Raw genomic sequence first — 12,446 nt, forward strand, 5'->3', positions numbered from 1 at the left:
TCAATCTGCCTTAGTGCAGCAGGAAGGACAAGCCAACTATTTCAAATGGTTGGCCGCGTCTCGTGAGGAAGCAGCGGAGATTGCCTCCAAAGAGGCGGAACGCCTATCTGCATTGCTGTCTCAGGCCAACCAGCGGACCGCTGCTATCACTTATAAAGCTCGATGTCAGTTGGATGAAGAAACCAACAAAGTCCTAGATAAGATTGAACTTGATCTTAAAGTAGAACATGGTCTTGTCAAGAATTATCCGCGTCGTCCCCTTCCCGCGCCCTTACCTGGTTCTTCTGGGCCTTCTTCAGGTGGTAGTGTACCTTCATCTCGCAGAGACAACCCTGTTGATGGAGTTGTATCGTCCAAGTAGATTTCTTTTATTAGTCATAGAAAGTTGATCCTTGTTGATTATATAGTTTCAGATCATTTTTTGATGTGTTTCTTGCTCTATCTCATTTGCTGAACTTGTAATCAACTCTTTATGAAATGGATCATCCTTTTGGCATTCCTGCGTTATCAATTCATTTTTACTTTAAGTATTTTGAAGCGTTAAATCAGAAATAACTTGCTTTGTAAAAAGTTGAGAGTGTTTGGGTGCGACACCGAAGGTAAATACCTTCGTGATCGTCTTGAGACCTGTCACCCCGCTGGCGAATCCTGGGCCAGAGGATTCCCAAACGGTGGGGGCCGAGGCAGCGTTCTAGGATATGGGATGCTTATTTGAAATATTTACATGCACCCATTCCGTCGACCCGCTGCCTTAAAATTGGTTGGGTATCTCTTTCTGCTGGGTGCCTTCCCCCTGGTCTTACACTCATAGACACTGATAGGGGAGCCCTGAGAGATTGTAGATTAACTACTTTCCCCAATATTGTTAATTTATTATGTAATGTACATGCGTTCACCCAGCGGGCCTTTTGACCATTTCGTTTGCTTGAAGATTTCCCAAAAAGTTTGTTTGATTGATAGGTTGAGGCCTGCTACTCCTCGTCCAGAGATAGAAACATGTAAAGCGGTTACGCTGCCTTCTTCTTCTGGTATTCTTCACGCAGATGCAAAGCTGCGCTGCTCCTATGGGTAGTACGGTTTGAGCCATTTAGCATTCCAAGGGTGCCGGAGGACCTCGCCTTTCAGATTGCGAAGATAGTAGGAACCGTTTCCCGCAATGTCGTGTATTATAAAAGGTCCTCCCCATGTAGGTGCTAACTTTCCCCATTTCTTCTCTCGTTGATACTGCGGGATTGTTCTTAGCACATACTGCCCTTCTACAAAATTTCGAAGCTTAACCTTTTTGTTGTACTCTCTCGCTATCTCCGTTGATAATTTTCCATCTTTTGCAATGCTGCTTCCCTCCTTTCTTCCAGGTCGTCCAGTCTCTCTAACATCATGTCTGTTGTGAGATTTTTCTCCCATGCTTCGGTCTTTGTGGTTGGCATGAGGATCTCTGTTGGGATGACTGCTTCAGCTCCATAAGTGAGGAGAAATGGGGACTCCCCAGTGGCAGATCTTCGTGTTGTCCTGTATGCCCATAATACATTGTGTAGCTGTTCACACCATCGCCCCTTGTGTTCGTCTAATTGCTTTTTGAGGATAAGGGCGAGGGTCTTGTTAGTAGCTTCCGCTTGTCCGTTGCTTTGAGGGTATATGGGGGTGGACTTGTTTTTCCTTATTTTGAAAGTGTCGAAGAGCATGTCTATTTTTTCCCCTGTAATTGTTTACCATTATCGGACACGATTTCCGCTGGTATGCCGAACCTGCAAATAATGTTTTGGAATATGAAAGTAAACACGTCCACGTCTCTGATCCTGGCTAAGGCTTTGGCTTCCACCCATTTACTGAAGTAGTCCGTGGCTACTATCAAAAATCGTCTTTTCCCTGATCCTTCGATGAAAGGCCCAACGATATCTATGCCCCATTTTGCAAATGGCCACGGACTATCCACAGAATTCAACGTTGTTGCTGGTGCGTGTATCTTTTTGGCGAAACGCTGACATTCTTCACATCGTCGGGACATTCTTGCAGCATCTTGTATCATTGTGGGCCAGTAATATCCTTGCATTTTTGCTTTGTCGGCTAGTGATCTCATGCCGCTATGATTCCCTGCGTCACCATAATGGATGTCGTTTAGAATTCGATGCCCCTCTTTCCTGGATAAGCAACGTAGTAACGGTCCGAGGAAAGATTTCTTGTACAGGACCCATCCCGAAGATCATATCTTCCTACTTTGGAGAGTATTTTCCTGGTTTGTTTGTGATCCGCGGGTAAGGTTCCATCCTTGAGAAACGCATGGATCATCATTCTCCAATCATCTTCGTTGTTGAAATCTTCGTCTTGATTTGCTCTTGACAGGATATCTTCTTCGTCAAAATCGTCACGGATGTCTTCTCCCACCTGATCTTCGATATTTTCTTCCACTGTATCTTGATTTGTAGCAAAGGAAAATTGTGATGCAATCGAAGGCTCGTATACCCTTGTTATTTTGATAGCTTCGATACTCTTGTCCTTCAGCATGGATGATATATATGCTAGGGCATCCGCGTGCCTGAGATCCCTTCTGCATAAGTGCCGGAACTTGATGTTCGGAATTTGTGATGCCAATGTTTGGACCAAGGCCATGTAAGCTGAGAGGGTGTCGTCGTACACATTGTATTCGAGCCCTATTTGTCCGTATGACAAGCTGCGAATCACTTGTCAGTCTTACATCAGTTACCCCCATCTCTATTATAAGCGGAGGGCATGTACGACTGCCTCGTATTCGACGATGTTGTTAGTATGCTCTTTGAATTCTAACCTGAGTGCCTGTACGATCCTTTCTCCAGTTGGGGTGGTGATGACAATGCCTATTCCTGCCCCTTCCTTATTTTTGGAACCATCAACGAAGACTTCCCATTGTCTTTGACTCGCGGGTTCGAGGACATCAACTGGATCCTTGCTTTCCTCGTCGGCTTCTGGTATTCCCCTAATCTCTTCATCGTTGTCCAGGGGGAGGTCTGCTAAGAAATCCGCCAAACTTGGGATTTTTGGGAATGTTGAATTTCATGAATGATGTTGAATTGGTCCAGGTGGGTGTTCCACTTGGCTATTCTACCTACTTTTCCCGCGCTTTTGAGGACTGCTTCCAGTGGTGCTTTGCATGGGACGCGGATGAAGTGAGTTAGGAAATAGGTTCTCAGCTTTTGAGTAGCCCATACTAATGCCAGGATGAGTTGTTCGATCTTCGTGTAATTCCTTTCCGCAGAATTGAGGGTCTTGCTGACATAATAGATAGGTTGTTCTATCTTCGTATTGGTTTTGACCAACACTGCGCTAACTGCGTCTTCTGTCGCTGCTATGTACAATGCCAAAACCTCATCAGGATCAGGCTTCTGCAGGATTGGAATTGAAGCCAGGTATTCCTTGATTCTTTGGAAGGCTTCTTCGCATTCTGCGGTCCATTCAAACTTACTCCCTTTTTTGAGAATATTGAAAAAATGTTTGCATTTGTCCGAGGATCGGGCAATAAATCTGCCCAAGGCTGCTAAGGACCCATTGAGCTTTTGCACTTCTTTTAAATTCTTCGGAGATGGCATTTCCACTATGGCCTGAATCTTCGGGGTCTACCTCAATACCCCTTTTTGTTACCAGATATCCGAGGAATTTCCCTGAGGTGACACCGAAGTGCATTTTTCTGGATTTACTTTCATGTGATGTTTCCTCATTGCTTCGAAAATATCTCTCAGGTCCTGGTGGTGATCTTTGCGCAGCCTACTTTTGACGAGCATGTCATCAACGTAGACTTCTAGGGTACTACCAATCCATGGCCTGAAGATAGCATCGACCATTCTTGGTAGTTTCCCCTGCGTTTCGAAGTCCAAAGGGCATTCTAGTGTAGCAATAAAGGCCATGCGGGGTGTAGAATGCTGTGTGTAGTTGATCTTCTTCTGCCAGGGCTACTTGGTTGTAACCAGAATATCCGTCCATGAATGACAGCTCTTCGTACCCTTCCACTGCTTCAACCAGTTGATCTATGCTCGGTAGGGGATAGCTGTCTTTGGACATGCCTTGTTGAGGTTAGTAAAGTCGATGCATATCCTAACCCCTCCATTTTTCTTAGGAACGACGACCATGTTGGAGATCCATGTAGGGTATTTGACTTCCTTGATGAAGCCTGCTTCTAGTAGTTTCCGAAGTTCTTTTTCTACTGCCTTATGATACTCTGGTGCAACTTTTCTTATTTTCTGCCTGAAAGGTGGCGTGCCTGGTTTGATGCGCAGCTCGTGTTGGATTATTTTGGATCAATCCCCGGCATGTCTCCTAACTTCCAGGCGAATACATCCGCGTATTCTTTAAGTAATTTGGTTAAGGAATCTTCTCTTTTTCGTCCATTATGGTCCCTACTTTGATCATCTTCGGGTTTTCTTCCGTTCCTATGTTGATTTCTTTTACGGGCTCCACTGGTGTGAACACCGGCTTCGGGTCCCCAAGGACGGTGGGACGTTCTTTAATTGCTATTTGGTATGTTTCTGTCCTTCGTTGGCTGCTGAAGTACTTGCCTCTGTGTTAAGGACATTATCATCTTTTGTCAAGCCCTTCCTGCGGTTTCCTTGAGGAACAGGTCTATGGCCTTTTCTTTCGCAGCTTCTTTATTTTTGATCCTTCGGGTTTTTCGCTGCTCTTCCTGTTCGTTGTTGATACGATCCTGAGTGGCCTGGCACTCTTTTGCAGAGACCCGATCTCCCTTGATTTCCATTACTCCCTCGGGTGTAGGGAACCTGAGATATTGGTAGTAAGTTGCTGCCACTCCCTTGAGTTTATGTACCCACTTTCGTCCAATAATGGCGTTATAGGGGGATGGGGCGTCTACCACGCTGAATCGTGTTTCTACTTTCATGGGCCCGACGTACACCTGCAACACGATGTCTCCCAATGGCTTTGTGGGCGCTCCGTTGAACCCGTAGATGGTGTAATAAGAGGTCATCAGTTGTTCATCATGGAGCTTCATCCGTTTGAAGGCGTCGTAGAATATAATGTTCACTGAGATTCCACCGTCGATGAGGATCTTTTTGAGGTTACATCCAGCCACTAGTAGTGTGAGGACCAAGGGATCGTTATGGTCTTCCATATCTTCTTCGATATCTTCAGTATCGAAGATGATAGGTGCGTCCATCCACTCTTCGTGCTCGTCCACCTCTACGCCATCAATCTTATATAATTCGCAGTGGTCTTCGAATTGCTTTCGTAGCCTCTTTCCTATCTGCGTTGTAAGTGAGGGCCCTGCAGCTTCGGAACACGAGATGGTGTTGATTGTGCGGTTTCCCTATGGAAGTTGGACTTGCTTGGTTCATTTGGATCTGTCCTCGGTGACTTCCTTTCGTATGTATTGCTTGAGTTCGCCAGCATCAATCAATTTTTGGATCATTATTTTGAGGTTTTTGCATTTCTCGGTCTGGTGTCCATTGAAGCAATGATACTCACAGTAATCTTTAGACTTCTCGGTCCTTGGGGGCTGTTTTCCCTTAGACCACGGCCACTCCAAATTTTCCCTTCCTTTGATCTCTCGCAAGATCCGAGCGTAGCTAGCATTGAGCTTCGTGTAAACCTGATCTTCGAATTTTCGATCGTCTTTTCGTCGTTCATCTCTTCGTTCCTTCCTATCGTCGTGCATCGTTCCACTGAGCTATTTCTTTTGGCCCCGCTGGTTTGTTATGCGGAATTGGTACGGTGAGACCTCTGCATTTGTGCCCTCGGGTTCTCACGCTGGATTTCTTCAAGACGAGCATACTTCTCAATAATTATTCGAAGATCTCCTTCTGTCTTAGGTACGCTTCCGTGGATCTCAACAAATAGTGGACTCATTCGGTCTAATCCCCACTTGTAGCAGTTGATGCTCACTACGGGATCCACACTCCCTATGGCTTGGCAGATCTTGTGACATATGTTGGTGTATTCCCTCGTGTTCTCCTTGTAACCAATTTCCATAGAAAAAAGTTTATCCATTCCGGTGTTTACAGCTTTGTTGTACATGTAGGTTCTCAAGAATTTCTCTGCGAGTTGATCGTAGGAATTGATGGAATCAGGTGGCAGGTTGTCAAACCAAGACAAAGCCGATCCCTTCAGACTTGATGGGAAATACCTACAGAGGACGGCGTCATTTTGACTCCATCGCGCTAAGATACGATTATAATACCGGATATGTGCCGCGGGATCACTGGATCCGTCATAGCATTCAAAAGTTGGGACATGGCACTTTAACGGAATGGGGGTATTTGCCAGGCGATGAGTTAGGGGCGTGGAATTAGCCTCTTTCATCACCTCTTAAAGCCTTCCTCCGCTTTGTCTGGATATTAACTGCCTGATCTCAGCCATCATCTCATCACGCAGCTCTTCCATTGCGCGGTAATGTCCCACGTTCTCATGCTCAGTTAGCGTTTATTTCTTCGAACTTCACTGTCATAATAGTCTAAGTCTTCGGCGGCATATTCCGGATCGGATGCACTGCTTCCCCTTGCGGCGTTTGCTAGGATGATTCTTCGGTCTCGATTAGGCTCTGGTGCCTTAGAATTTGCTTCGTCCAGTTGTTGGCTAGTCTTCGTGCTTTGGGCAATCCTGTCTTTCAAGTCTTGGTTCTCTCTGGCCAGAAGATCTACGGCATCTGCGTAGACCTGCTGGCTCTTTTTCAATTCTTCGAACTCTACCATCAGTCGGTGGGACTGGTTTGATCTCTGATTGGGAGTCCCGGCTTGTACCCCTACGGCCATAGTTCCCCCTTCGTCTACTGTGTGTATTAAGGGTGGTAGAGGATCAGCTTCAATTGTTGGCATCTCCAAGTTTAGTCCCCTCGGTTGAGCTTCCACCCGCAGTACTAAAACCACTGGTATGGTTTGATTCTGACCGTTGGTTGACGGCATTCAGAAAACTGGTGGATGTGCGGGCTGATGTGTCATAGATTCTGCCACCCCTTCTCTTTGTTGATGGATTTGGTTTGAAACCAAAGTCTTGTTAGCTTCTGTAGCCTGGAGGGCCGCAACAGTTGCGTTGTTATTTGTGGCTGCTGCTTTGAGAGCCGCGGCTGCAATGGAGTTAGTGTTCATAGGCGAGGTGATTTCCGCAGCATCCTGCCTCTGAGTAGCTGTTTTAGCTTTGTCTCCTTTATGCTTGCTTCGGGTCATGACCGGGGTAATCCTCGGTGTCTCCTTTGATGAGGCTTTGGTTTTTCCTGCCTCTAGTATCTTTTCCATTTTTAGTCCTTTTCCGCATAGGGGAATAAATAAAGAGAACCAAAGATATCCACGAGGATCGGGTTAGTGCCATTCGTATCCGCAAAAATTTGTGGAATAAAAGGAAATGAGCTGCCCAAGGGCCTTAATAAAAGAGAAACATAAAGACTCCATCGGTCTAGTTTTCGCACTACAAATCCTCTAATAAACAATCATGGACCTTGTTTTCAGACTACTTTTGAAAAGGAAAATTCTTTAAAAGGCAGTTTCGTAGCGAGAACTCATGAATCTGGATTATTAAGTCTTAGTTTTAAAAGAAAAACGCCTCACGTGCAAATCTGTGATAGATAGCCGTGGATTTGTCTGCTTTGAAATGGTGTTTGTGAAAATGAAGACCATGAACCCAGAATAAAAAAGGTTTTGAAAGCACGCTGAACCCAGAATGAGGCACAACCATGATGCGCGTGTAAGGTGAAATCACAGGATAAGATAAATCTTTTACCGGGACAAAGTCCCTGTTTCTAGCGCCAGATTGTGAACACATAAATCACGAAGCCATCCACGTGTTCACAAACAATTTTCGCATACATTCTAATTCTAAAATTGTACGTCGTATGTGTAAAGGAGATGATTATATCGATTCATCGACTCAAAGCCTTCGAGCTTGTCATTGTCTAGTCGAATATTATCATAAATAATGTTCGTATAAAGGAATAAACAGAGAATCAAGTATAAATGTAAAGCACATGAAGTTCAACGCTGAATGTAAAGTGCTGAAATGTAAATAATACAAAGATTTACGTGGTTCGGCACTAAGGCCTACATCCACGGGGCTGGTGTTTCACTATGTATTGAATGATTACAAAGATAGTCGAATGACTTTAGAGTGTACATGGGTCTGCGGAAGTAGGGGGATTACTTACTCTTCCTATTTCTCTCTCCTATATTCTCCTATAATTGCTCTGGATTGGTCGACCCCTTCTCTCTTAGTGGAGAGGGGTATTTATAGGGTTGGAACATGGGTCCCACTTCTGAGGTGCCGTTGTGATCTTATCTTCTTGTGCTTTGTGCCCACTACGCAGAGGTCTTCGGCATATGTTGCGGCCTAAGCTTGAATAGGAAGGGTTATCCTCGCCTCTTCCACGAGCTGATTGACACGTGTATATTTCTTTGGTATTTAATGCGGGTAGATGGGTGTCTGCTCGTGTCAGACAAGTGTCTCTTTGTCTGGTCACATCTGTGTCAGTCAAACTTCCTCTCAGTCGTTGATCTGGGATCTTCCTCGGGATTGGGTGTATTAACACCCAAGGGGTATTATCTGGTGCTCCTCTAAGACATCATACCTCTGTGATCCTCTGTCCCTGACCGTCAGATCTGCTGACCGGTGGCATCTTCTGATGAGATGCTTGTTATCATGTTTTGATATCTTGTTTTGTATGCCTTCCACGTGTCTCTTTCTGTACACGTGGTGGATGATGAAAGGTGTACATACAGGTTTATACCTTAGTTAAATGGCTCCCATCTCCGTTTTAAGACCGAGGTTTGGTCTTTCCATACATGAGTAACACAAGTGTTTGAAGAAATGCCTAACTAGGATTCTGTCATCAACTATTGCCTTTTTGCAAGTAAGCGATTTGAGCTGTTTTCTACACATATTTTGTTCTGAATTACCATCATGTAGTTTCGCATTTACCATTAGTAACAAGGTTTTGAATAAGTAGTTTGAGTGGTCTCCCTACACTACCGCATGCGCATCTCTGGTGCAGTTCATAGTAAGAAATGTTAAGTGAGACTGAATTATTGAACATTTTTTTCCGTAAAGTGAAGCATGGAAGGTAAAACCAAAAATTTCTTTAGATAGCTACATTTCTTAGCAGTTCAATATAACATTTATCACAAAGCCTACTGTTTTATTTTGATCATACATATGATTATAAAACTTCCCGTCTAGTTACTTATTATGACCTAATCATGGCTAGTTGCTGTTTTAGGAACTTAACATCTGGATTTCTCATCTGTTTGAGCCACATATCTGCCATTAGACGCGAAGAGATGCTCCATAACGAATCCATCCCCTTTGGCGTTACGGGTTTCCCTTTTTTATCTGCCTTCCCCAAGCCATGTTCCATTAACCACAGCATTGCAGTTAACCGTTGCTTCTCAGCATCCCAAATATGCCGTTTCTCTCCCATTCTGATCTTTAAACCGCCAACATGTAAACTCACCACTTTATATCTCATTTCAACATTATCACCAACATCTTTCCCTGGTGTAGCTTCTGTACGTGTTGCCTGAATCAAAACAATCATTGGGCCTCCTACTGCCTCATATCGCCTCAATGGGTCCCTTAGTTGAAGAGCTAGTGACAGTGTTACTGTAGCTGGGAGTTTCTGTTCACCTTCAGCTGTGGTTAAACTTCTATTTTTCAGCCAAATCTCGAGTGGGACAGATGAGGCAAAGGGCCGATGCAGGTCTTTCTTGTTGCCAAGAGTAAAAAGTGGAGAAACATCGAAAGGGGCATCTTCTTCTGCCATCTCTGCCTGAATCTTTAGAGCTTCGATTGCCATGGACTCTATCTTTTGCATTGAAAATGCTAGAATCTCATCTACAGCAACTGGTTCTCCATCTACATTCCAGATTCCTGTTGAGATCCTCTCTTTTCTGCCTGCATTCATTGCTGCGGCCATGGTTTTTAATGCAGTGATGGAGCTAGCAGCTTTAGAGGTAGTTACTTCTGCATTCCGTCCTTGGATGATTGCGGAAGCAATTCCTTCGAAAGCTACTTGTTCTGCAGTTTTACCAATCAACTCGTCCAGAGGCATTAATGCTAACATCTCAGAGCTCAGTTCTTCAAGTCCAATGGCTGCCATTCGTTGGAACATCTCGAACCCACTCATCAATTTCTGTGATTGAAGGACCAAAGGTTTTGAGAGCTGTATTGCGAGCTTCGGGGTTTCTTTTCTTGAGAACTCAATGTGGAAAGGATTTGTGGAAGCTAAATAGCCTCTATCCTTTGTTTGAACTACACAGCCTAGTCCCTTGCCAAGATCTGGTAGAAGAATTTTGGAATCTGTTTCTGTGGTTTCTGTGGCAATTTCAGATACTTCAGGTTTCATCAGCAGATTGCCTGGCTGTTCATCGTGATCTTCTTCCTCGAGCATTTGAAGAAATTCCTTGGTTACAGTTTCTTCATCTTCATCTAGCTTTTGTGATTCACTTTCTTCTTCTGTATTAACAGAATTTTCATCCTCCATCATAGATTCAAGTGTTTTGATCTGTTGAGCGATCAAATCAAGGTCCTTCGATCTTGTCCATTGGAGTTGCTCATTCATTACTACTTTAACAACCTCACTTGTAACCGACCGATCGTCTTCAGACACTTCTTCATTAGCATGGCCTTTTTCTCGAACCTCAACTCCTTTGTCTACAACGTCAAATTCCGGAAGATCACGGCCTTCTACATTCATCTCAGGCTCTTCAGATTTCTGAGAAAATGGTGAACTTGGAGGAAAGACAGCTGGTGCAGCAAAATTGAAGTCGTCAATGGCATCAAAATCCACTCCTCTGCCCACACTTGAAGGACTCATCAACACGGCCATTCTACTTGACATCCTTCTACTCGGAATGCTGAAAGAAGATTTTGATTGCTTGCGACCAAAATAACTCAAAGAACTACTACCTGAGTTGGATCCTTCATCAGAGTGTCCATATATTCCCACCTCTCCATCTTTCTCCATGATTTGAAATCCAAGTTTCAGAACAAGTTTTCCTCCTTTTGCTTTTCCTGATAAATCAAAACTTGCATCCCACTGTCGAACCCGCGTCTCCTCAAGGCTTCTCTCCATGGATTTTTGAATCAGAAGACTCAAATCCACTGAACTCCTTCCAAAATCAATCTCTCGAGCATCAACAGCTGACATATAAATCAAGAAAGGGCGAGGCTCAAATTTCGGCTGCTTTCCACTCCCAGTACTACAATAGACATGACACTTGACAAACAAAGTCTCTTCGAACTCAGCTACTCCTTGCGAAACTCTGGATGGCATCGTCTTCACTGCCCCATCTCTAGTATCTTTCTTCCTCACGCAAATACAAAGACGAAGCCCATTCATCGACGTTGGAAGACCTTCAACAGTGACAACATCAATAGAGAACAAACAGCTCAATCTCCGCATTCGGATATGTGAAAGTGCTCGAATTGGCTTCCATTTCCAAATTCCTTTCTTTTCAGCCGAACCCACGACCTTTTCATCCAGTATCTTGATCTCTTGGTGATCTGAAACTTGCAGTTCGTTTTTCTCATCATTTTGATCATGATCAAGCTTCGGCTTAGATCGCCATGGGGACGTAAAAATCCGCATGGACTGTGATATCTCCCTATTTTCCTCATTTTTTGATGTTAGTATGTGAGGGGTCGGCGAATTTGTGGGAATTGAAGTTCGGGGAAGAGCGAAGGAGGCAGTTCTTCTTCTTGTGGTAGTAGTAGTAGTTGTATGAGACTGGTAGAGTGACTGACTTAGAAACTCAAGTTCTTCCAAGATATTGGTGTTGGAATTCCTAGTCTCTGGTGAAATTTGTGGCTCCATTGTATATCTGATTATGTTTCAGTTCTTTCAGAGACAGAAGAACAAGAAGTTTGAAAGTGTTATTGGAACTTCGAAAGGTGGAGCAACTTCCAAGGCATAATTGATTGTGTGGGGTTTGTTAGTTGAGTTTGTGAAAGCAAAGAAGGGGAACTGCAAGGATGGCAATGGTTTTAGATCGCAAATTTGAGACCGATAGATCATTTCAATCGCGCCCGTAAGGTATGGGATTCACTGACATCTTCACCTCTCCGTACTTAAATTTCTTCTACTGCCTCTCTAGCTCCCTTTGTGATTGGTCAAAATACGCAGCTTCCGTAATACAAAAGACTGTTAGGATGCTTGGACGGGATTAATGAAACGTTGTGGTGACCCCTTCCTCTCTAAATTGTGTAGTCTGTAAAGAAACAGACATGAGAGAGAGATTTAAATGACCGGGCCATATCTCATTTATGGTTTAACTATAGGTGTATCATGGGAGTCATTAAGTCAATTATCTTTGTGTATGGAGTATTTTAGTTGAGATCAGCTGACAAGTTATCCCCAAAAATACTGTTGCATTATTAGGAATGTTGTACCACAATTTGTGCCACCGCATTCAAGGAGGGTGCATCCTCGGACTGTAACTGAAGAAACCAATTGACAACAGTAAATCTAAAACCACGAACATGTGATG

General features: G+C 44.0%; 1 protein-coding gene across 1 annotated transcript; it reads right to left on the reverse strand.

The window, feature by feature from the left end:
* Positions 1–9,023: 9,023 nt before the first annotated feature.
* LOC113289648 (protein PLASTID MOVEMENT IMPAIRED 1-like) lies at positions 9,024–12,196 on the reverse strand. Its single transcript, XM_026538970.1, has one exon. The coding sequence runs from the start codon at positions 11,771–11,773 to the stop codon at positions 9,146–9,148; it is 2,628 nt and encodes an 875-aa protein (XP_026394755.1). The 5' UTR covers positions 11,774–12,196; the 3' UTR covers positions 9,024–9,145.
* Positions 12,197–12,446: the final 250 nt, after the last annotated feature.

This window comes from Papaver somniferum, chromosome 6 (genome assembly GCF_003573695.1).
Source record: "Papaver somniferum cultivar HN1 chromosome 6, ASM357369v1, whole genome shotgun sequence".
Classification (NCBI taxonomy): domain Eukaryota; kingdom Viridiplantae; phylum Streptophyta; class Magnoliopsida; order Ranunculales; family Papaveraceae; genus Papaver; species Papaver somniferum.